The sequence below is a fragment of the Oncorhynchus mykiss genome, chromosome 13, assembly GCF_013265735.2.
Source record: "Oncorhynchus mykiss isolate Arlee chromosome 13, USDA_OmykA_1.1, whole genome shotgun sequence".
NCBI lineage: Eukaryota > Metazoa > Chordata > Actinopteri > Salmoniformes > Salmonidae > Oncorhynchus > Oncorhynchus mykiss.
Genome location: NC_048577.1, coordinates 50,991,020 through 51,018,017, shown reverse-complemented (window position 1 = coordinate 51,018,017; position 26,998 = coordinate 50,991,020). Strand labels below are relative to the sequence as shown.

Genomic DNA, 26,998 nt, shown 5'->3' with positions numbered 1-26,998 from the left:
TGGTAAATTAGATGTTTATGGTAAAGTAGATGTTTACGGTAAATTAGATGTTAATGGTAAATTAGATGTTTATGGTAAAGTAGATGTTTATGGTAAATTAGATGTTTATGGTAAATTAGATGTTTATGGTAAAGATGATGTTTATGGTAAATTAGATGTTTACGGTAAATTAGATGTTTACGGTAAATTAGATGTTTACGGTAAAGTAGATGGTTACGGTAAAGTCGATGTTTACGGTAAAGTCAATGTTTACGGTAAAGTCGATGTTTATGGTAAAGTCGATGTTTACTGTAAAGTCGATGTTTACGGTAAAGTCGATGTTTATGGTAAAGTAGATGGTTATGGTAAAGTAGATGGTTATGGTAAAGTAGATGTTTACGATAAAGTCGATGTTTACGGTAAAGTCGATGTTTACGGTAAAGTCGATGTTTATGGTAAATTAGATGGTTACGGTAAATTAGATGGTTACGGTAAATTAGATGGTTACGGTAAAGTCGATGTTTATGATGTTTTGTCTCTTTCTCTTAGCCACCATGGGAAACCACCTCCTGACCAACCCAGTGTTACAGACCCGTACTGGCACCTCTCCCTACAACACCCTACTAGCTGAGAGCTTCACTCCCCCTTCTCCTGGGGTCTTCAACTCCACCGGTAAGTAAACCTTAGTGTGTGTGTGTGTGTGTGTGTGTGTGTGTCCGTAGTGCGTGTGCTTCTGCATATTATGCAAATATATTTTCTTATTTTTTTGCGTCTAAATATTTTTCTGTCTGTTAGTCTTTTTATGCCTCATTGTGTGTGGAGGATGGAAAAAGTGTGTGTCTGTTTCACTGGCGATGAGTGTGTGTATCTGTCAGACGGATTCAGCAGTAGAGAGAGAGAAAGCCGTGCCAACTGCCTAGCCATCTGGCCAGGTCTCTAATCCTGCCTTGTTGATATGAAGAAGCAGAAATTGATTAGAAGTAAAGCTTCATCTGTGACTGAAGGAGAAATCTTGGGGACAGCTTCCCTTCTCAGACTCTCCCCAGAGTAAATGTGTCACATACAGTTGTAATGCTGTGATAATTCACTGAGAACAGCAGCAGACAGCGGTGGCTAGAGTGATTGGGACAGTGGACTCCATTCAGATTCATGTATCTGAGTTGTTCGGGTTTATGGAGCATTTTGACTTAGATACTAGAAATACACTGAGTGTACAAAACATTAAGAACACCTGCTCTTTCCATGACAGACTGACCAGGTGAATCCAGGTGAAAGCTACGATCCCTTATTGATGTCAGTTGTTAAATCCACTTCAATCAGTGTAGATGAAGGGCAGGAGACAGGTTAAAAAATTATTTTTAAGCCTTAAGACAATTGAGACATGGATTGTGTATGAGGACCTTTCAGAGGGTGAAGGGGCAAGACTAAACATGTAAGTGCCTTTGAACGGGGTCTGGTAGTAGGTGCCAGGCGCACCTGTTTGGAACTCAATATTAGGAATGTGTCCTTAATGTTTTATACACTCAGTGTATATACTGTTGAAGTCGGAAGTTTACATACACTTAGGTTGGAGTTATTAAAACTCATTTTTCAACCACTCCACAAATTTCTTGTTAACAAACTATAGTTTTAGAAATGTACATGACATTAGTAATTTTTACAACAATTGTTTACAGACAGATTATTTCGCTTATAATTCACTGTATCACAATTCCAGTGGGTCAGAAGTTTACATACACTAAGTTGACTGTGCCTTTAAACAGCTTGGAAAATTCCAGAAAATTATGTCATGGCTTTAGAAGTTTCTGATAGGCTAATTGACATAATTTGAGTCATTTGGAGGTATGGATGTATTATAAGGCCTACCTTCAAACTCAGTGCCTCTTTGCTTGACATCATGGGAAAAGGAAAAGAAATCAGCCAAGACCTCAGAAAAGAAATGGTAGACCTCCACAAGTCTGGTTCATCCTTGGGAGCAATTTCCAAATGCCTGAAGGTACCACGTTCATCTGTACAAACAATAGTACGCAAGTATAAACACCATGTACGCAATCCCAGAACAACAGCAAAGGACCTTGTGAAGATGCTGGAGGAAACAGGTACAAAGGTATCGTATCTATATCAACAGTAAAACAAGTCCTATATCGACATAACCTGAAAGGCCACTCAGCAAGGAAGAAGCCACTGCTCCAAAACCGCCATTAAAAACAGCCAGACTACGGTTTGCAACTGTACATCGGGACAAAGATGGTACTTTTTGGAGAAATGTCCTCTGGTCTGATGAAACAAAAATAGAACTGTTTGGCCATAATGACCATCGTTATGTTTGGAGGAAAAAGGGGGAGGCTTGCAAGCCAAAGATCACCATCCCAACCGTGAAGCACGGGGCTGGCAGCATCATGTTGTGGGGGTGCTTTGCTGCAGGAGGGACTGGTGCACTTCACAAAATAGATGGCATCATGAGATAGGAAAATGATGTGGATATATTGAAGCAACATCTCAAGACATCAGTCAGGAAGTTAAAGCTTGGTCGCAAATGGGTCTTCCAAATGGACAATGACCTCAAGCATACTTCACAAGTTGTGGCAAAATGGCTTAAGGACAACAAAGTCAAGGTATTGGAGTGGACATCACAAAGCCCTGACCTCCACCCTATAGAAAATGTGTGGGCAGACCTGAAAAGCGTCTGCGAGCAAGGAGGCCTACAAACCTGATTCAGTTACACCAGCGCTGTCAGGAGGAATGGGCCCAAATTCACCCAACTTGTGGTGGGAAGGTTGTGGAAGGCTACCCGAAATGGTTGAACAATTTAAACAATTTAAAGGCAATGCTACCAAATACTAATTGAGTGTATGTAAACTTCTGACCCAATGGGAATGTGATGAAAGAAATAGAACCTGAAATAAATAATTTTCTCTATTATTGTTCTGACATTTCACATTCTTAAAATAAAGTTGTGATCCTAACTGACCTAATACAGGGACTTTTTACTACGATTAAATGTATTTGGTTAAGGTGTATGTAAACCTCCAACTTCAATTGCAGTATACTAGATAGATCTTCTGGCAGTAGCCCTTAGGTGGTAGTCCTACTTTGTATTCCCTATTCTTACAGTAGAGCTATCCAGAGTACTCTCATATTACTGTAGGTCTTAAGTAGTAGAGCTATCCAGAGTACTCTCATAGTACTGTAGGTCTTAAGTAGAGGCGCTATCCAGTGTACTCTCATAGTACTGTAGGTCTTAAGTAGTAGAGCTATCCAGAGTACTCTCATAGTACTGTAGGTCTTAAGTAGAGGCGCTATCCAGAGTACTCTCATAGTACTGTAGGTCTTAAGTAGTAGAGCTATCCAGAGTACTCGCATAGTACTGTAGGTCTTAAGTAGAGGCGCTATCCAGAGTACTCTCATAGGACTGTAGGTCTTAAGTAGTAGAGCTATCCAGAGTACTCTCATAGTACTGTAGGTCTTAAGTAGAGGTGCTATCCAGAGTACTTTCATAGTACTGTAGGTCTTAAATGGAGGCGCTATCCAGAGTACTCTCATAATACTATAGGTCTTAGGGTAGTAGAGCTATCCAGAGTACTCGCTCTGTGCTCCCTCCTCTCTATCTCTTCTCTATCTGTGTGCTCCCTGCCTGACTGAGAGGGAGTGTGCCAGCCAGTAGAGAGTTACTATAGTAGCAGCCTGTTGTGTTGTAGTAGAGGCCTGAAATTGTAGACAGCATCTCTGTTTAATATTTTAAACACTCTCTGCACAATGCGTCAGGCAGCCTGACGGCCACGGGGTCCGGCTCAGCAGCGGCAGGGACATTTTTAGAACCCTGAGAGGAGAGGAAGTAGGAAGTGTACTTCATTAGAATGTCTAATTAGCCCTTCCACCACCGCCATAGCAACAACCGACGAGTCTTGATTAAAATCATACCACGCATTAAAAATTAAATCCACACCGAACCGCAGTCTAACACGGATTTGCTTAGGGAAGCCATGCCTCGCTATGCCTCTCATTTCGATGCGATCACCCTGTGATGGCAATTTGGGAGGAAAATCACAACATATTTTGGTGTGTTGAAGGCGCGTCGTAGAATAAGCATTACTGCTACTTTATGAGATGGCGGTGCATGCATTATGGATGTACTGAATCACAGGCTCGCAGACAGCAGAATATACCACAGTGGTTTGTGTGTGTGTGTGTGTGTGTGTGTGTGTGTGTGTGTGTGTGTGGTGTAAATGATGGTGGATTATCATGTCAAAACTACAAGTTGTGTGTTTGTTTATGAGGCTGTTTGTGTGCCTGTGCTTTATCAATGATTTATAGATGATTTACACTAGATGACTAACAGGAGGCGCTGTTTTGAAGCCACCACTCCTCCATCTTGGCACACCCTCACCGTTGTAAACATTTTTTGGGGAAGCTATGGAAAAGCATTTATTAATGTCTACATTTGTTTTTGTCACGTTAATTATATTATAGAGCTAAACATAAAATAAAAAATATATATCATTTTTGGTTCTGACATTACTGTCCCCACTACAACATCAAAATACTTAAAAATACATGTCATTGTGTCCTTGAAACATTGAATTAACATACTGTATAATTCCATTAATTCCTATGAAGGACTGCTTCTTCTGAAGAATGCCTATATGGCTGACCGGTGGCTTCAAAGCCTCTTACTGGCTAATACATTGACTTGAATATTTGTTTGAGTGGTTTGACTTTTGTTGTGGGTATGATTGGCTGATGTGTTCTCTTGTTGGTCTTTATCATAGCAATAAAATCTATTGATTGTAGAGAGAGGGAGAGCAAAATAGAGCGACAGAGAGAGAGAGTGATGAAAGAGAGAGAGGAGGAGAGAGGAGGAGTAAAAGTGACTCACTCACCAGTATTTTTAATTCCTTTCTTTGTGGCTTCTCCATGGATCTACAGGAACCTTCCGTGACCCAAGTATGTCCACGTCTATAAACCTTTATGTTACTATCAGTGTGTATTATAGTGTTTGCACAAATATTATATTTTCTCCAAATAATAATGTTTAAGCCCTAATTCTATTTAATAACCCCTATGTGTTGTGTGTGCTGTGTGTTTGTGCAGAGAACACTTTGTGTAAGGCCCGTGATCCATGTGGTATGGACACCCTGCCCCTCAATGGTAACTTCAACAACAGCTACTCCCTCCGCAGCGTGGGGCCGGTGGGCGGTGGCGGGGGCAGCTGTGACTTCCTGGGCGGGGGCATGGGGTGTGCAGACGCCCCCCCTCCCCTCCTCAACCCCCGCGGGTCTGAAACCCTGGGCGGGGACGGAATACGGCGCAACCTGTCTGACGCAGCTGCCTTCGAGAAGATGATCATCTCTGAGCTGGTGCACAACAACCTGCGTGGGGCAGGAGCTGGGGGCGGGGATAGGGTATGTGGTAGTCTGGCGAGGGGCCCTCCTCATGGCGGAGTAGGCCGAGGCACGGGAGTAGCTGTGCCAGAGCCGAGCATCAGCCTGGACGACGATGAGGACTTCCTGTCCAGAGAAGGCGGGCGCCAGAGGACGCCGCAGGACGTAGAGCTGCTCTACAAAGCCCTGGAGGAGCCGCTGCTGTTGCAGAGAGCCCAGTCTGTCCTTTACCAGTCTGACCCCGAGGAGTCAGAGAGCTACACGGCCGACCTTACAGAGAGCCTGGGCCACAGTGGCCACAGTGGGCACAGCGCCGGAGGCCAGGGGTCTGGGGGACAGGGCCCTGACTCTCCCGCCAGGGACTCCCTGTACACCAGCATCACCAACCTGCGAGACTCGCCCTACCCGGACAGTAGCCCCGAGCCCCTGGAGGTGGTGCCCCGCTCGGCCCAGCCCCCTGAGGAGCTCTATTACAGCTCTGGGAGGCCCGCCCTGGGGTCTCGAGGAGCACCCATGCAGACCTTCTACCAGGCCCCGCCCCCCAGGAGGCCCAGTAGGGAGGGGGAGGGGCACCCCGGCCAGGAGCCCACCCACAGCGAGGGAGACGGACAGATGCAGCTGGTCACCAGCCTGTGACTGGAACCGGGAGGATGCGGACGGGGACCAAGATGATGAGGATGAGGATGAAGGCTGGCTGGTTGCCTCCTCAGAACCCGCCTCTCTCTCTTTCTCTCGCTCCTCTCCACTTCCTGCTTGATTGGTTGCCTTTTTTTCCCTCTTTATTTGTATTGAAAGATGAGCGAGCAAATGTACATTTAAGGAGAGTTTTAGCTGTCTCCACGGCAACAGTCTTATCCTAGAGAACCTCCGCTGTCTGGTGGAGTGATGGCTGAGTTGTTCTTCTCTGGAACATTCACCCGCTCTCTCCTTCTCTCTTTTCAACATCCCCCTTTCTCTTGGCACGCAGCAGACAGATGCCAAGTCCAGCACTCTGAATGTACCAATCCAACAAGCCCCTTATACCTTACTCCTACAGAGCTACAGATATTTCTCAACTTAACTTTGTTCAAAGTCCATTTTATTTAATTTCACTGAATTTCTACAAACATTCCTCTCGAGAAATTGGTCTCATTTTCTAGTTCCCTTTTCTCTTTCCCTTTTTCATGTTCCATCTCTCTTTTTGTTCACTCATCATTTGCTCGGCGTAGTTAGCTGTGGAGACAGGGGATATACTGTAGTAGCCTATTATACCGTAGGAAAAAAATCTCTGAAAGCTACTTCAGTGTTGCCAAAAATACATTTTCCCAGCCAGAACAGAAACTGGAGCATTCGCACACACACAGACATACACACACACGCTCACTCACTCACAGAAGTGCTTGTTTCTGAACATCAGACACAACCCTCCATCTGAGTAAAAAGAAGCCAGAACAATTGTTCAGACAAAGGCAGTTGGAACTGTCTAAGAGTAGTTGCCTTTATTTTATCTTGCTATGAACTGACTCTTATGTACAGAACTAGAGGAGAGACTGAGGAAGTAGGAAGTACACCACAGGACAGGAAGGCTATTTGAGGGGTCAAGGGTCAGGGGTCAAGAGGTAGATCTTTAGGACTCGAGGAACGGACAATGACTTTTTTTTTATTTGGGCTTTTTTGTTATTTTCTTCAGACATTTGAAAAGTAAAAGACTGCTTTACTAACTTTGAAGAAGAATATGTTATCTTGGTGACTTTCTGTTGCATCACCCGGAGGGTTAAAGGGGCAGATTGTGCACCCTTTAAGAATGGATGCCCTCTTCAATGGATGTGTCCACGTCACCTATGTGTGGTTGTGACAGAATGGACTCTAAATGTTGGAAGCATTTCAGCCGTTACGCAAGTCTAACCCTGTACATATGAACCACACAAACTACAGTACTTACTCTACTCCTACCGTGTAAATACAGAAACCAGATGAAGAAAAGCAACAAAAAAGTAAGAAATACTAAAAACAGACTTCTTGTACTGCAACAAAACAACAAAAGAAAAAAAGAAAATGTTTTGGAGTTTGTGACCTGAATGATGCACTCCATCTCTCTGCCCGTCTTTATCTTGCTCTCTCACTGTCGTTCCCTTGAGTCATAACTAGTGCTGTGCCATTCAGTGAAAATCTCTCGAACAGAAAAACAGAGAGAGAGAAAGAGTATGATGGGTGGTAGATTTTGCATACAAATAAAAACGTTTTAAAAAAAGTCCTGGCACAATTTTATGTAATATAATCCATTACATGTTGTTAATGTTTGACCTTTGACATTCCCAGACAGGAAGTGCTGTGTGGGTGGGGGGAGGGGGGATAGATGTCATAATAACATGTCATACTGTGCCTCATCATGGGCGTTCCAATGCATTGTGGTACAAGGGCAGCAGCCATAATGTGATTTTGGTCAGTAATGTATTGTTTGAAAGGTTTATATCCTAGATACAACTAAATTATATCATTTTAATATGATGGGTTTTAGCATGTCAGATAACATTTGTTTTCTATCAAACGTCTTTCATTTTGCTGTTTCTAACAGATAGTTTCAGCATTATTCCAGAGCCTAGTGTGTGTGTGTGAGCGTGTGTGCGAGTTTGTGTGTATGCGTACATGTGGAGGAGAGTGTGTGTGTACATGTGGGTGTGTGATATGCTCAAGCATATGTACCATATTCGTGGGAATTTTGTAAGTGTGTACATTCAAAAAGCTATTTTTGTTGGGTGAATTGAATGCACACCAGAGGAAGGGGACAGTAATTCTATATCTAGGAGAAAGCCTTTTATTCTATTAGCTTCCATCTCAAAGACTAGGGTAGCCAGCTGCTTCTGTGTGGCTGCTCAAAGACTAGGGTAGCCAGCTGCTTCTGTGTGGCTGTTCAAAGACTAGGGTAGCCAGCTGCTTCTGTGTGGCTGTTCCTGAGGTTCAGGTACCAACGTAAAACTGGGACACTTCAGGCTGCCTCACAGGATCTTGAGCAAGGAACAATGACAGGGTTTGTCCGAAATGGCACCCTATTTCATATCTAGTGCAGTTCTGACCAGGGCATGCCTATGTAGTGAACTACTATTAACCAGAGCCCTATGCGAACAAAGACAGAACTTGGATCAAAGACGCATGCTATGTTCAAAATGAAACTATAATGCACAACTTTTCACCAGGGAAAAAGTTGTCCACTATGTAGGGAATAGGGTGCCATTTCAGACACAGACAGTACAGTCAGAATGACAGGCAGACTTGACCGTTGGGAACATCCAGTCAGAATGACAGGCAGAGTTGACCAATGGGACCAGAATGTCAAAATGACAGGCAGAGTTGACCAATGAGATCATCCAGTCAGAATGACAGGCAGAGTTGACCAATGGGACCATCCAGTCAGAATGACAGGCAGAGTTGACTGTTGGGACCATCCAGTCAGAATGACAGGCAGAGTTGACTGTTGGGACCATCCAGTCAGAATGACATGCAGAGTTGACTGTTGGGACCATCCAGTCAGAATGACAGGCAGAGTTGACCAATGAGACCATCCAGTCAGAATGACAGGCAGACTTGACCAATGGGACCATCCAGTCAGAATGACAGGCAGAGTTGCCCGATGGGACCATCCAGTCAGAATGACAGGCAGAGTTGACCAATGGGACCAGAATGTCAAAATGACAGGCAGAGTTGACCAATGAGATCATCCAGTCAGAATGACAGGCAGAGTTGACCAATGGGACCATCCAGTCAGAATGACAGGCAGAGTTGACCAATGGGACCATCCAGTCAGAATGACAGGCAGAGTTGACCGATGGGACCATCCAGTCAGAATGACAGGCAGAGTTGACCAATGAGATCATCCAGTCAGAATGACAGGCAGAGTTGACCAATGGGACCAGAATGTCAGAATGACAGGCAGAGTTGACCAATGGGACCAGAATGTCAGAATGACAGGCAGAGTTGACCAATGGGACCAGAATGTCAGAATGACAGGCAGAGTTGACCAATGGGACCAGAATGTCAGAATGACAGGCAGATTTGACCGATGGGACCATCCAGTCAGAATGACAGGCAGAGTTGACCAATGGGACCAGAATGTCAGAATGACAGGCAGAGTTGACCAATGAGATCATCCAGTCAGAATGACAGGCAGAGTTGACCAATGGGACCATCCAGTCAGAATGACAGGCAGAGTTGACTGATGGGACCAGACTGTCAGAATGACAGGCAGAGTTGACTGATGGGACCAGACAGTCAGAATGACAGGCAGAGTTGACTGATGAGACCAGACAGTCAGAATGACAGGCAGAGTTGACTGATGAGACCAGACAGTCAGAATGACAGGCAGAGTTGACTGATGAGACCAGACAGTCAGAATGACAGGCAGAGTTGACTGATGAGACCAGACAGTCAGAATGACAGGCAGAGTTGACTGATGAGACCAGAATGTCAGAATGACAGGCAGAGTTGACTGATGAGACCAGACAGTCAGAATGACAGGCAGAGTTGACTGATGAGACCAGACAGTCAGAATGACAGGCAGAGTTGACTGATGAGACCAGACAGTCAGAATGACAGGCAGAGTTGACTGATGAGACCAGAATGTCAGAATGACAGGCAGAGTTGACTGATGAGACCAGACAGTCAGAATGACAGGCAGAGTTGACTGATGAGACCAGAATGTCAGAATGACAGGCAGAGTTGACTGATGAGACCAGACAGTCAGAATGACAGGCAGAGTTGACTGATGAGACCAGACAGTCAGAATGACAGGCAGAGTTGACTGATGGGACCAGACAGTCAGAATGACAGGCAGAGTTGACTGATGAGACCAGACAGTCAGAATGACAGGCAGAGTTGACTGATGAGACCAGACAGTCAGAATGACAGGCAGAGTTGACTGATGAGACCAGACAGTCAGAATGACAGGCAGAGTTGACTGATGAGACCAGACAGTCAGAATGACAGGCAGAGTTGACTGATGAGACCAGAATGTCAGAATGTAGCGTTGCCGTATTAAAGCGTTTCCAGAGAGAAACCATCCATCAAACCAGAGATGTATTCATGAGGTTCCTTCCCCCTAAAGTCTGTCCCAACCTTAAAAATCTGAGACTTTTGCCATTCTCTTTATTTATGTATTTTTCTAATGCTTTATTTATCTCTATATTTATTTATGTATTTGGAATATTTATTTCTATGTTCATTTATTCATGCTTTATTTTGTTTTTTTCAAGATCTCTGTACATAGCTGAGCTGTGCGATGCGAATGCTGAAGTAAGCCCATTTAAATGTGCAGTACATTTAGGCAAGTAGATGGTTTCTCCAGCGTCCACTTCAGGGTGACATTTGGTTAGGGCCTGGGTGTCCCACTTCTTCCTAAAGAGTCCTAAAGGGCACATTGAGTTTAGTTGTGGATCTTAGGGGAGAAAGGGAAGGATTGAGAGCCATTTCCATTTCTTCTTGGTAGAAGAATCTCTCTTAGTTCAGACTCAGATAGGAGGCCCAGGTGTTCTACAGGAGGCATGTGTGCAATACTCTGCTGGTGTGTCTGACTTGGTTTAACATTGGAAACGGCCTGGTAGGGTAGTGTTACTATATGCCTACCACTGGACCGCTGTGTATGTCTGTGTTTACAGAAGGATCTGATAATTATGCACATTTTCTTTTGCTTGTTACTGGAAATATTAATTCAACATTGGCCTTGCAGCTCATAGTTAATTCAATAGGAGCATTGACCGGTCAGCAATGGACAATTGAATGTATGTTGACTAGAAGGAATAAAGAAAGTGAATTAATTGCCTACACTGACCGCCATCATTATCATCACATCACCACCTACACCTTTATTGATGTGATCTTCAAAGTTGACCTTTAGCTGGTAACCTCACAGGGACAGACACTGTGCACGGACAGACTCACCAGGAGGGGAAGAACCTTCATCACCATCTCCTGTGTAGGCTCTCTCTCTCTCCCCTCACCTCTCTCTCTCTCTCTCTCTCTCTCTCTCTCTCTCTCTCTCTTCCCTCACCTCTCTCTCTCTCTCTCTCTCTCTCTCTTCCCTCACCTCTCGCTCTCTCTCTCTTCCCTCACCTCGCTCTCTCTCTCTTCCCTCACCTCTCTCTCTCTCTCTCTCTCTTTCTTCCCTCACCTCTCTCTCTCTCTCTTCCCTCACCTTTCTCTCTCTCTTCCCTCACCTCTCTCTCTCTCTCTCTTCCCTCACCTCTCTCTCTCTCTCTCTCTTCCCTCACCTCTCTCTCTCTCTCTCTCTCTTCCCTCACCTCTCTCTCTCTCTCTCTCTTCCCTCACCTCTCTCTCTCTCTCTCTCTCTCTCTTTCTTCCCTCACCTCTCTCTCTCTCTTCCCTCACCTCTCTCTCTCTCTCTTCCCTCTTCCCTCACCTATCTCTCTCTCTCTCTCTCTCTCTTCCCTCACCTCTCTCTCTCTCTCTTCCCTCACCTCTCTCTCTCTCTCTCTCTTCCCTCACCTCTCGCTCTCTCTTCCCTCACCTCTCTCTCTCTCTCTCTCTCTCTTTCTTCCCTCACCTCTCTCTCTCTCTCTCTTCCCTCACCTTTCTCTCTCTCTTCCCTCACCTCTCTCTCTCTCTTCCCTCACCTCTCTCTCTCTCTCTCTTCCCTCACCTCTCTCTCTCTCTTTCTTTCTTCCCTCACCTCTCTCTCTCTCTTCCCTCACCTCTCTCTCTCTCTCTCTTCCCTCACCTCTCTCTCTCTCTCTCTCTCTCTTCCCTCACCTCTCTCTCTCTCTTCTCTCTCTCTCTCTTCCCTCACCTCTCTCACTCCATCCCATCTGAATCCACCAGTGAGCTCCCTTTTAGCCCAGCATTAATCCCAGAGTTTTGTTTGGAGTTCATTTGTTTGTCTTAAGCTTTGTTTAAACCAGATTGATATCTCAATAAACAGTGGAGCCGTACTGTATTGTGGTAATGCTAGTGATTATACAGCAGAAAGCACTGTAGGACCCAGAGACCTGCTCAATGGGAGTTTCACCCCCATCTAAATCCCTATGTTACCTCTGATTAGGATAATAACACTGGCTAATCATTTACTGTGCTGAGACCACAGAGGGAGAGACCTCTCTCTCTCACTTCCATCCCACTACTCCCTGTCCGTGCATCTAGCCCCTACCTCCATGTGTGCAGGCAGGTGGATTGAAGGTTCTTATAGGATAGAGTTGGAGTCAGTCTGTCCCTTAAGTCTGCGGCCCCTGCAGCTCTACCCCAGTAGAACAGTCATCTCTCAGTGTTTCAATAGACAGCGGAGGACACTGTGATCTGACAGTAACGTTGCCCTGCTGCTGACCTTCTCAGATGGACTGTTTCTCTCCCAGGTCTGTGATGCCCATATCCTGTGACCTCTGCGTTAGTGTGAAAACATGTCAGTGGTTCCTCTGCAGCGGAGTGGAGGAGAGGAGAGGAGGAGCACTGGGTCAGGTAGTCTATCCCCAGGGAACTGCCATAAAGGGAGCGGTGTCAGGACATGTGATGTCACAGTTAGCCAGGGACAGAGTGTGTGTGGGGGGATGAGTGTCAGTGTGCCTGTGTGTTCGTGCAAGGTTATACAGGAAGCAGAGATAAGGATGTGACGTATTGTTCTAGATGCCTTACTGTTGCTGTGGTGAGGAGTCAGGAGGTTCCAGTTCATCAACTAACCAGGCGCATTAGATCAACTCCACTGGCCTCACAAACCCATTGTAACAGTAACACAGAGGTCTCTGTCTGTGTAGTGAAATTATTGAGATATAATAGGAATCAACTGCCACATCTACTGGACAAGGGAGATTTTCAGAGTGATAAGGAATGCAGCAGGCTTTCCTATATGAAATTAGTACTATTTTGTTATTGGTCTCTTGTTACGTGTCCACATGACTATATACAGTACATATATCATAGTTTTAAGAATATGTGGGAGTATGATTACACAAATGCAGTGACAAGGATTGTGCTGTTTATTTTTGTGTTGGGTAACTGTCCGTCCATGGAGCTGAGTTATGGCTCAAAGCGGCGGCCATCTTTTATACACAGGGTGGGACTACAACAGATGGATTTCTGGGTAGGGTAGGCTGGGTACTCTACACCCGGAACCTCTGGTCCAAAATCAAAAGACAACACACACACACATACTACACGCATAGTAACACACATACATGTCCAGTCAGGTTAGGTAGTTTAAACTACTGTGTACAGTGAAGTGGCGCTAGAGATCATAAAAGATCATAAGGGATTTACCGTTTACATGTTTAAAGTCGATCCACGTAACCGTAGGAGCTAGGAGCAGGCTGACGTTGACCTATTCATTTTTGTAGGCATGTTTTTCTATTTCTGAATACACATCCCAGTACTCTGGCTCCTCTGACTGTGTGACTCTGATCTGAACTGTGTCTGAAACTCTGCATGTGTGGATGACTAACGCTATGGGACACTGATGAACCATCTCTGTGGTGAGCAGCTCCATGGGACACACATACTCCCCACGAGGCTGACTGGTCACTGTAGGCTAGAGATGCTGGTCTAAGTGGCCAGCCACCTATCGAGGTCTATTGGTGAGTGTTCTGCATGGCTGTAAGTGTACAAGGGCAGGGTCTGGGAAATGTGCATGAGATGTTCTGGGCTCTATACAGTAGGAGGGTCTGTGATGCTGTTAGTTGCAGGTCAGTATGTTCATTGGTCAGACCCAGCCAGACAGTATTAGACATTAGGAATGACCAGACAGGTAGACAGTCTAAGGCAGAGAAGTGTTGGTAAGAGATGAGTGACGACTGGTAGAACTATTGCTGGGTGTATGGATGGAAGGGCTCAGTTTGGGAGGTTCATCATCAGTAGGACCTTTGAGGACGGAGTACTGATCGTGTGCCATTGGGGTGATGATAATGTGTACATCTCCATTTAGAGTACTTCTCTTAGATTTTACTATGATGGGTTTTTCTCCATTCATTTATTCTGTACTTCTGAATCCTTTCTAAAGAGAGGTTGATGTAAAACCTTGATTCAGTTTTGTTCTTTTTTTATTTGAGGACTGATGTGTGATTCTTTTCTCACGTCATTGCTTTGACAGCTGTCTGTCTATCTGGGCCAAAGGGGGTGGTGGTTTTCTGTGAGCGTTTGCGTCATCGCAGGTCAGCGCGACCCTGTATCAGCACATATTAATAAAAAACTATTTAAAATTGAACTACCTTGTGTCAATAATGGACTAGAGTTTCCCTCCAATCTTTACATGTGCATTCATTCTAATGCTGTGTGGGTGTCTTTCAAGATGAAAATGAAAAGGTGTCTTTAAGTGCTAATGATTTATTCATGGTTTGGCCTGCAGGGTGATGGGGATCTGAGTATGGTGGTGTATTAAACCTCAGCCTCGTACCAACAGGAGTACAAGACTCCCTGCCTCTGCCTTGCTCTGAGTAAACTCTCTTCTCAACCACATGCAGATGGAACTGTGGGTGGGTTGATTCTTTTTCTTGTCTTCTATCCAAGGCCTTCAAACAAACAAAACAATCAAAGAAAAGCTAAAGAAAGGCGAGAGGAAGGAGACGTTGTTTCTGTACGAGTCATGCTCTCACTCCCACTCAGGGTTGGTTGGTTAGCGATGGGTCCTGTACGCCCACCATGATTGGAAGACGACCAACAAGGTTATTCTATGTTGAGGAGGGTTAGTTCATGCTGAGAAATCAACGGTTGTTCATAACAAATGGTACTGAGCACCAGTGGCAGACATTGAGAACAGAGGTGGGTGGTTTCAGTCAGGGCTGGGCAGATCACTTAAAAAATGTGAAGAGTTGCTTAGGTATACAGTAGACTTAGTGAGCCGTATGATAATGCAAACTGCAGATCACATGGATAGCAGTATGGTGCAGTACTGTACAACCACCATTTTGGATGTTTCATAGCAGAAAGCCGGCCATTCACAGGAAGTGAAACTACATTTTGCCATGGCAACAACAAATTACGAGCATGAATGTTTCTGTAGTGTGCACTTCCCCTAAACTTATAGTTTGTGATGTGAGGGCCCTACATTGAAGTGAAGGGGTTTGTAGTACAGTATCCAGCCTCCCTTGAAAGCTCATTGTTACTGATAGTGTGTCATCAGTGTTTGATAAGTGTCTCCTGGAGGGGTTCGTTTCCTTGATGGCTCATAATCCTGGCCATTGTAGAATCTGATCGTTAGCTAATTAGCTCTTAGCTAATTATTATGTGCATCGGAGCGTCTTAATTCATAATTATATGGCTTCCTACTACCATTATCATCAATCCTGTCTCTCTGCTCCTTTGCTCTGTCCGCTTGGTGTGTGTGTGTGTGTGTGTGTGTGTGTGTGTGTGTGTGTGTGTGTGTGTGTGTGTGTTTCATACAAAATATAAAGTGTGTGTTTCATACATTGTAGTACATGTATGATACACACACTCCTCCCTCTCCTGGCCCCTACTGTGCCCCCTCAGTGGTAGTCCCTGTGGGGGAGCTCTCCAGCCTTGACCACACAGTCACCCCACACTTCAGCACTGTTACAATGAAAGACACATGTAAACACACGCCTAGGGCCTACTAGGCAGACAGATAGAGGGGGAATCTGCATCATTCACACAGCCTCCGTGTCACCACAGATACACTCCTCCACTCCCCAGCACTCATACAGCCACAGAGGTGAGGCCATGTCAGCAGAAAGGTAAAAATAGCCTTTGCCAAGGTTAGTGGCCATTTTGGGCACTCTGAGATGGCATGAGTAGTACACATCACCCACAGAACCTAACATCGCTGTAATAATAGACAGTCAGCTATTAGACTGAATCAGCACTGGTGATGTCACTGGGTTCTTCCTGGTTCTTTACTGCCCTCAAGTGTTTGGATTTAGCTGTGTTCCTCTATTATACAGTATGTGTCAAGGTAGTGATAGTAGGCTATGATTCTCCTTTATCCCCCCTCCATCTCTGCACCACAGTGTTCTCTCCTTCTCTCTGTTAGTGTTTACTACAGAGTAGTGTCCTCTCTTTGGCACCTCTCTGCATTCCCTTTCTCGTCTAAGCCAAGTAGGATGTAAGATGAGCAAATTGTCTTCCGCTCCTAAAGGGTGTCTCTGTGCTCCAATTATATTTGAAGAAAATACAGCAACCGGTATGAGAAGAAATATATATGTTTTAATGAAATATATTTTGGATACAAATAATGGAAAATGTTTTAGTCACAACTCCCTCTATACGGGAGAGTAAAATAATGTCCCTCTATACGGGAGGGTAAAATAATATCCCTCTATACGGGAGGGTAAAATAATGTCCCTCTATACGGGAGGGTAAAATAATATCCCTCTATACGGGAGGGTAAAATAATATCCCTCTATACGGGAGGGTAAAATAATGTCCCTCTATACGGGAGGGTAAAATAATGTCCCTCTATACGGGAGGGTAAAATAATGTCCCTCTATACGGGAGGGTAAAATAATGTCCCTCTATACGGGAGGGTAAAATAATGTCCCTCTAAACGGGAGGGTAAAATAATGTCCCTCTATACGGGAGGGTAAAATAATGTCCCTCTATACGGGAGGGTAAAATAATGTCCCTCTATACGGGAGGGTAAAATAATGTCCCTCTAAACGGGAGGGTAAAATAATGTCCCTCTATACGGGAGGGTAAAATAATGTCCCTCTATACGGGAGGGTAAAATAATGTCCCTCTATACAGGAGGGTAAAATAATATCCCTCTATACGGGAGGGTAAAATAATGCATTAGTCATACAAATTCAATCTAATCAAGCAAACAAATATATAAATAAACATTTAAAAAGGGATGAACAATTGTTACATATAAACCTGACTGTTACACTTCAGAATGGTAAGTAGTTATACAGCATGTCCCATAACTTTGTCTCTAAGAAGTGCTAGTTTACGGTAACAACTAAGCTAAAAACTATGGATTTGAAGTTGAGCTTAGATACTCTGAATAATAGAAACCACAGCTGGGGGCAACCCCACAGCTAGCAGTTTACCAGCACAGTATTATACTAGAATTTTACTATACAGTTATGTCCTATGTATGCATTAATGCATCATTCATGTTGTTAAGAATGCATTCATTAAAATATATAACACTATACAAGAAGCAGCTTCAAGTAAGTGTTACGATATTATATAATGTCATATTATACTGTTCTATATTACAGTGTATATCATGTCATATTATACTGTTCTATATTACAGTGTATATCATGTCATATTATACTGTTCTATATTACAGTGTATATCATGTCATATTATACTGTTCTATATTACAGTGTATATCATGTCATATTATACTGTTCTATATTACAGTGTATATCATGTCATATTATATTATACTGTTCTATATTAGTGTATATCATGTTATTTTATACTGTTCTATATTACAGTGTATATCATGTCATATACTGTTCTATATTACAGTGTATATCATGTCATATACTGTTCTATATTACAGTGTATATCATGTCATATTATACTGTTCTATATTACAGTGTATATCATGTTATATTATACTGTTCTATATTACAGTGTATATCATGTTATATTATACTGTTCTATATTACAGTGTATATCATGTCATATTATACTGTTCTATATTACAGTGTATATCATGTCATATTATACTGTTCTATATTACAGTGTATATCATGTCATATTATACTGTTCTATATTACAGTGTATATCATGTTATATTATACTGTTCTATATTACAGTGTATATCATGTCATATTATACTGTTCTATATTAGTGTATATCATGTCATATTATACTGTTCTATATTAGTGTATATCATGTCATATTATACTGTTCTATATTACAGTGTATATCATGTTATATTATACTGTTCTATATTACAGTGTATATCATGTTATATTATACTGTTCTATATTACAGTGTATATCATGTTATATTATACTGTTCTATATTACAGTGTATATCATGTCATATTATACTGTTCTATATTACAGTGTATATCATGTCATATTATACTGTTCTATATTACAGTGTATATCATGTCATATTATACTGTTCTATATTACAGTGTATATCATGTTATATTATACTGTTCTATATTACAGTGTATATCATGTCATATTATACTGTTCTATATTAGTGTATATCATGTCATGTTATATTATACTGTTCTATATTACAGTGTATATCATGTCATATTATACTGTTCTATATTACAGTGTATATCATGTCATATTATACTGTTCTATATTACAGTGTATATCCTGTCATATTATACTGTTCTATATTACAGTGTATATCATGTCATATTATACTGTTCTATTTTACAGTGTATATCATGTCATATTATACTGTTCTATATTACAGTGTATATCATGTCATATTATACTGTTCTATATTACAGTGTATATCATGTCATATTATACTGTTCTATATTACAGTGTATATCATGTTATATTATACTGTTCTATATTACAGTGTATATCATGTTATATTATACTGTTCTATATTACAGTGTATATCATGTTATATTATACTGTTCTATATTACAGTGTATATCATGTTATATTATACTGTTCTATATTACAGTGTATATCATGTCATATTATACTGTTCTATATTACAGTGTATATCATGTCATATTATACTGTTCTATATTACAGTGTATATCATGTTATATTATACTGTTCTATATTACAGTGTATATCATGTCATATTATACTGTTCTATATTACAGTGTATTACTGTTCTATATTACTGTGTATATCATGTCATATTATACTGTTCTATATTACAGTGTATATCATGTCATATTATACTGTTCTATATTACTGTGTATATCATGTCATATTATACTGTTCTATATTACAGTGTATATCATGTCATATTATACTTTTCTATATTACAGTGTATATCATGTCATATTATACTGTTCTATATTACAGTGTATATCATGTCATATTATACTGTTCTATATTACAGTGTATATCATGTCATATTATACTGTTCTATATTACAGTGTATATCATGTTATATTATACTGTTCTATATTACAGTGTATATCATGTCATATTATACTGTTCTATATTACAGTGTATATCATGTCATATTATACTGTTCTATATTACAGTGTATATCATGTTATATTATACTGTTCTATATTACAGTGTATATCATGTCATATTATACTGTTCTATATTACAGTGTATTACTGTTCTATATTACAGTGTATATCATGTCATATTATACTGTTCTATATTACAGTGTATATCATGTCATATTATACTGTTCTATATTACAGTGTATATCATGTTATATTATACTGTTCTATATTACAGTGTATATCATGTTATATTATACTGTTCTATATTAGTGTATATCATGTCATATTATACTGTTCTATATTACAGTGTATATCATGTCATATTATACTGTTCTATATTACAGTGTATATCATGTTATATTATACTGTTCTATATTACAGTGTATATCATGTTATATTATACTGTTCTATATTACAGTGTATATCATGTCATATTATACTGTTCTATATTACAGTGTATATCATGTTATATTATACTGTTCTATTTTACAGTGTATATCATGTTATATTATACTGTTCTATATTACAGTGTATATCATGTTATATTATACTGTTCTATATTACAGTGTATATCATGTCATATTATACTGTTCTATATTACAGTGTATATCATGTCATATTATACTGTTCTATATTACAGTGTATATCATGTCATATTATACTGTTCTATATTACAGTGTATATCATGTCATATTATACTGTTCTATATTACAGTGTATATCCTGTCATATTATACTGTTCTATATTACAGTGTATATCATGTCATATTATACTGTTCTATATTACAGTGTATATAATGTCATATTATACTGTTCTATATTACAGTGTATATCATGTCATATTATACTGTTCTATATTACAGTGTATATCATGTCATATTATACTGTTCTATATTACAGTGTATATCATGTCATATTATATTATACTGTTTTATATTACAGTGTATATCATGTTATTTTATACTGTTCTATATTACAGTGTATATCATGTCATATTATACTGTTCTATATTACAGTGTATATAATGTTATATTTACACTTAGTTTCATCTTATATACTATATATTTTCAACTGGCTACATGCCGTTGCTGACCAGTCCTGGTCCTGCTTGTTCACCAGAGCAGTTTTCTTCATGCGCTGACCAACAGGGTTGTTCTCCAACCTTAGACACAGAACACAGTAAGACAGGCTGGTTCAGGAAACATGGGTAAAAACATGGTTATTATACAATCCTGTACCTTCAATTCAAATACAGTGGAGAAAAAGCTCAGAACAGTGTTACTTTAGCAATAGTTACAATATCACCTGTCAGACATGGGAGGACCTCCATTCATCTGAGGAGGTCCTGGACTCTGTGCACCAGGAGTTGCTTCCTTAGTCTCATCGTTAACCCTGTTGGAGTAATAAGACATCAACATTCACATTCATGATCCACCATAATACTGTTCCCTAAAGAGACAGAGGCTGACATGAACCGTGGGAAAATGGAGTTGGTGACATTATTACCCAATGAGTTGTGGATGTATCAATATGTAGTCAAGTTTACCTGACATCATCATTGATCCATCACAAGACAAACGTTATTACATGCCCCATTGTGAGATTACAGAGGTACGATCTTAATTTGATCACTCTTTGGTTGCTGAGCATTTTCCTGCAAACCTGTAGTGTATTCAAAGTTTAAAAAGGCATTGAAAGTTGGTAATTTCCACTTTAAAATGACCGATTTGATTTGCCCTAATGAAAAATCTATCAACCCACGTAACAATTCACATTTGTTGTTGCTGCAGGATTATTTTCCTGCTGTAGCAAACCGGCTCAAAATGAAATCCAGCATTTCTCTTCTGAGAGAATTCAGTATCTGTTCCCTCACGGCCCATTGGCTGAACGAACATCTTGCTTGGCTCACCTCTCTCTCCTTGACTGCTAAACATTTTTTTAACATGCATGAGCATTTACCATGCTCATTAGGTATTACAGGTATTAGAATATAAGGATCATGTGTTAAACAAACTAGTCTTTCTATTAAACCTGTGGGATCAATGACTCATGGGATCAGCTCTAACTGAGGATAATGAAACCCAGCCGGTAATGAAGTGATGAGGGTATTTCTCAAAGAAAGGTTAACCTGTTCACAAGATGCCCATTCAGCAGAGAGGACGGACTCAACATGTGTCTCCTGACTGTGTGGTGGCTCCCTCTCCTCTTCCACCCCATCCCCCTGGTCCCTGATGGTGCAAAGGGACAAATGCAGTTATAGATTATAGACGAGCGCAGATCGGAGAGACTCAGCGTCCCCAGCAGCTGGATCATCAGGATCTCCGTTGTCCCTTAGAGAAGTTAAAACAACAACACGTGTTACTTCTTGCTGCTCTAAGCTGTTGTCTGGCATGATAACTGATATTTAGTAATGTAACATGAAACACTTCAGCACATTAAACCACGTAACTACTAAAAATGTCCTCAGGTTGACAGAGTCTAACTCACCTCTGGTTTTCCCTGTTGGTGTTAATGTAGTCCCGACCCAGCTGAGCTAGCTGTGCAAGGGCAAATCTGATGTGGTGTGTGATGAAAAAAGGAAATGTTGCGTTCAGTCCTAAATCATACGTTTATCCTCTCTAAATTCATTTTGGACAGCTAAGATGACTGGCTGTACACTCTGAGCCCTATTGTTGATTTAGGTCATAAAAGGTACTCACGGATGTTTGTCTCTCCAAGGAATGTTGCCATATCTGTACACTAAGAAACCAGCAATGCCCAGCAGCAGAACCAAGATAACCAGAACACCAGCTGAAAAACAAAAGGCTGTCTTCGTCAGTTGTTGAGATCCTGTTAAACTGTTCTATAAAAGTATAATGTAAAGGAACAAAACAAGACACATACTGTGTGTGTATATATATATGTATATATATACATACAGCCAGTGTACAGCCAGTCATATATATATATATATACAGTTGAAGTCGAAAGTTTACATACACTTAGGTTGGAGGCATTCAAACTCGTTTTTCAACCAATCCACACATTTCTTGTTAACAAACTATAGTTTTGGCAAGTAGGTTAGGACATCTACTTTGTGCATGATACAAGTAATTTTTCCAACAATTGATTATAGACAGATTATTTCACTTAGAATTCACTGTATCACAATTCCAGTGGGTCAGAAGTTTGCATACACTAAGTTGACTGTGCCTTTAAACAGCTTGGAAAAATCCAGAAAATTATGTCCTGGCTTTAGAGGCTTCTGATAGGCTAATTGACATAATTTGAGTCAATTGGAGGTGTACCTGTGGATGTATGTCAAGGCCTACCTTCAAACTCAGTGCCTCTTTGCTTGACATCATGGGAAAATCAAAAGAAATCAGCCAAGACCTCAGAAAAGAAATGGTAGACCTCCACAAGTCTGGTTCATCCCTGGGAGCAATTTCCAAATGCCTGAAGGTACCACATTCATCTGTACAAACAATAGTACGCAAGTATAAACACCATGTACGCAATCCCAGAACAACAGCAAAGGACCTTGTGAAGATGCTGGAGGAAACAGGTACAAAAGTATCTATATCCACAGGAAGTCCTATATCGAGTCCTATATCGACATAACCTGAAAGGCCGCTCAGCAAGGAAGAAGCCACTGCTCCAAAACCGCCATAAAAAAGACAGACTACGTTTGGCATCGGGACTGCACATTGGGACAAAGATCGTACTTTTTGGAAAAATGTCCTCTGGTCTGATGAAACAAAAAATAGAACTGTTTGGCCATAATGACCATCGTTATGTTTGGAAGAAAAAGGGGGAGGCTTGCAAGCTGTAGAACACCATCCCAACCGTGAAGCACGGCGGTGGCAGCATCATGTTGTGGGGGTGCTTTGCTGCAGGAGGGACTGGTGCACTTCACAAAATAGATGGCATCATGAGGTAGGAAAATTATGTGGATATATTGAAGCAACATCTCAAGACATCAGTCAGGAAGTTAAAGCTTGGTCGCAAATGGGTCTTCCAAATGGACAATGACGCCAAGCATACTTCACAAGTTGAGGCAAAATGGCTTAAGGACAACAAAGTCAAGGTATTGGAGTGGCCATCGCAAAGCCCTGACCTCAATCCTATAGAATATTTGTGGGCAGAACTGAAAAAGCATGTGCGAGCAAGGAGGCCTACAAAGCTGACTCAGTTACACCAGCTCTGTCAGGAGGAATGGGCCAAAATTCACCCAACTTATTGTGGGAAGCTTGTGGAAGGCTACCCGAAACGTTTGACCCAAGCTAAACAATTTAAAGGCAATGCTACCAAATACTAATTGAGTGTATGTAAACTTCTGACCCACTGAGAATGTGATGAAAGAAATAAAAGCTGAAGTAAATCATTCTCTCTACTATTTCTGACATTTCACATTCTTAAAATAAAGTGGTGATCCTAACTGACCTAATACGGGGAATATTTAAATGTCAGGAGTGGTGAAAAACTTCATTTAAATGTATTTGGCTAGAAAATACATTCCATACAAAACTAAATAAAGCATTTAGGTTGTAATACTATCTATTGATAGCAGCAGATATACTGTAATATCATAATAATGTTAGTGGTGTTAATGCAGACACATTTTCAGAGATTTTCAAACAACTAGTGCAATAACTGTAGATAAAATATGAAATACTATTTTAAGAGCTTTTTTCAATAAAAAACTATACTTTCAAGAATGTGGATCTGCAGTTCTATAAGCACATTATTCATTTTTCTAATGGCAAGAAGTTTGCAACTAGTTTTAGCCACAGATGAAAAGTGGGTGGGTTGTCATTTTTCCAACACACAAGAATACATTTATTTGCAAAGTAAGTTGTCAGCAACCTTATCTTGTCTGAATCTAGCGCAGTATTCAGCATTTGATTAAGGAGGTAAAGGCTTGGGTACTGTACTTTTAAGAGCACATTGGCAACAATAAATAGATAATAAGAAATAGATAATAATAAATCATAAATAAATAATTTAAAAACCGTGTTTGAAATACCCCAGTGCTTTCTACAGTCTAGCCATGCCATTAACGTGTACTTACTGTCATCCCAAATATGATGAAACTGATTCAGAGGTAAAGGATGGCTAGGTTGATATTCAATCTGAACCCATGAGGAGTCATATCTGCCCAATGTCCCAGACAATAATTTGCGAGTTTGGGCTGACCAATAGTAAAGTTGGAAATTGGGCAGCTCCAGACTCCATAGACTCAGGTTTGACCAGTATTATGTTTATCCTCCAATCATTGTTATGGGAGAGAGGACCAACGGATGAGGTCTTTAATTTTGCTAAAGAGGGGAGTGTAACATGCATTCTGGTTGCTCCTTTTTTAATTGATAGGCAAGGAGGTTACTTGGTTATCATATTTGTATGTTTTTGTCTAACATGGAACATGTTATCATTGATATGGCGAGTTTGTTAAACATTTAGTTTGCTTCAAGATTTACGTGCCTCAAATTCTCAGTAGAAAACCTTTTGTGCAATTGTTCGCATCTTTCTTAATGTCACACAACTTCTCACTGTTCTTTTTCTTAAATGAGGCATATGAAATAATTGTACCACTTCGGGTGGGTTTTGCCGCCTCCCATACAGTGGAAGCATCTAATGTACAGTAGGGTCACTATTATCTTGTTTGTAATTCACAATCCCACAATGCATTTCTGCTCTGAAATGTTTATCTGCCATTAGAGATGTATTAAGTTTCTCATTTCTGGATAGAGAAACAAAGCTGCTCAGGTTCACAGATAAATATATTTTGACATGATTGTATAAGTCAAACGTACCAATAGAGCAACTGTTCACAGCAGATAGCTGTTGGGGAAAAATAAGTAGTCTATTCTGGAATATGAGTTGGGTACATTAGAAAAGTATCATCTTTGGCTTGAGGTTTGACCTCACGCCAGACATCAACTAGTCCACATTCTGAACCCAGACTGTTCAAAACTCTTGCTGATTTAGTTAGGGGTTTGTTTGTCTTATCGCATTTGTCCATAATTGGGTTCAGAAGAAAAAGAAGAAGGAGCTGTGGTGACAGTAGAATGTCAAACAAAAGAAACAATATGGAAACACTCACCAGTGATTTCCTTTGTGTGGCTAGTGGCTTTGGCTCTGTCTCCATTTCCTGAGTTTAATCAGAGAGTAAAGTCATTTCAATTGAATATGTACTTTATTACAGATGGAGATACTATAGACAGTAATTAGCTGTCTTTATAGTAGTTAAGAGTACTTACCTGATGTGTTGTTCGAGGTGTCAGTCGGATTGTAAATTAAAATGTCAGTTGAATTGTCAGTCTACGTTTTTTACATTTCAGCAGACGCTCTTATCCAGAGAAATTAGCGTTAACTGCCTTGGATATATGTACCAATATGAAAGTGCAAGAAGTTTAAAATGAAAGAAAATAGGAACATCATTTTTTACCTGCAACAATGTAATACAAATGGCACTCCTCAACCTTGCCCTTAAGAGAAGACACATGGGAAGTAAGTATCTCTGAAATCATTTTCAACAATCATCTCAATTGTGTGAAATAGTAACAGGACTCACCTGTAGAACATGAAAGAATGTGAATGTCAGATTCAGGCATTCAGAGAGGATGACAGCACTGTTGTTCACATTTATCACCTTATCAGAGAGATGTGCCTCAAAAGGCTTGTTCATGCCACGGTAGGCTATTGGAGTCTGTGGGAAAGCACATAAGAAAATAAAGAATTTAATTCAGGTTTGAATCAAAAAGCCCTGTTTTGTCATACAACATAGTACTTATTATCTAAAGAAAATACCAATATATACAGTTGGTGTCCTGATTCTACACCCTTTTCCCCAAAGTGTGCACTTGCACACTTCCTGCCATGGTTAAAAACATTGTAACGGGTGTAAACATTAGCTGCAGGGACTTTCCAACATTGTGAAATCCATGTCGGGAAGTGTGCAAGTGTGCACTTGGGGGAAGGGTGGAGAATCAAGACAAAGTCTGTAGTACAAATCCTGAATTGAACCATAAGATCTCCACTAACATTGTTTGAGTCCACCTCAATTTCAGATCCAGCCGGAGTTTCATATTGGTACACATATCCAATTCCGTCCTCAAATCTTCACACCTGTCCATTTTCTTGATGGGAGAGCACGCTAAGCAAGCTACGGAAGAAGACATTCATTTAGTACAACTTTCTATCAACCGTCTACACAGGCAAACTACTGAGGGAGAGGCATCATGTACCAATCTATCAACCGTCTACACAGGCAAACCACTGAGGGAGAGGCATCATGTACCAATCTATCAACCGTCTACACAGACAAACTACTGAGGGAGAGGCATCATGTTCCAATCTATCAACCGTCTACACAGACAAACTACTGAGGGAGAGGCATCATGTACCAATCTATCAACCGTCTACACAGACAAACTACTGAGGGAGAGGCATCATGTACCAATCTATCAACCGTCTACACAGACAAACTACTGAGGGAGAGGCATCATGTACCAATCTATCAACCGTCTACACAGGCAAACCACTGAGGGAGAGGCATCATGTACCAATCTATCAACCGTCTACACAGACAAACTACT

The 26,998-nt window shown here is 41.0% G+C and overlaps 1 protein-coding gene and 1 long non-coding RNA gene across 4 annotated transcripts in view; one reads left to right on the top strand and one right to left on the bottom strand.

The window, feature by feature from the left end:
* Positions 1 to 7,399, top strand: part of LOC110485210 (adhesion G protein-coupled receptor L1) — a 219,579-nt gene extending 212,180 nt beyond the window's left edge. For all 3 annotated transcript variants that reach the window (XM_036941434.1, XM_036941435.1, XM_036941436.1), the window contains 3 exons: positions 529 to 651; positions 4,906 to 4,923; positions 5,071 to 7,399. In XM_036941434.1, the coding sequence (XP_036797329.1) occupies positions 529 to 651; positions 4,906 to 4,923; positions 5,071 to 5,996 (1,067 nt within the window). In that variant the 3' untranslated portion in view covers positions 5,997 to 7,399. The remainder of the gene's footprint in view (positions 1 to 528; positions 652 to 4,905; positions 4,924 to 5,070) is intronic.
* Positions 7,400 to 25,175: 17,776 nt separating this feature from the next.
* Positions 25,176 to 26,524, bottom strand: LOC110486733. The gene is made up of 3 exons (XR_002468101.2): positions 26,445 to 26,524; positions 25,975 to 26,109; positions 25,176 to 25,888 (listed from the first exon to the last, which is right to left on the bottom strand). It is a non-coding gene; the product is annotated as an uncharacterized LOC110486733 (long non-coding RNA).
* Positions 26,525 to 26,998: the final 474 nt, after the last annotated feature.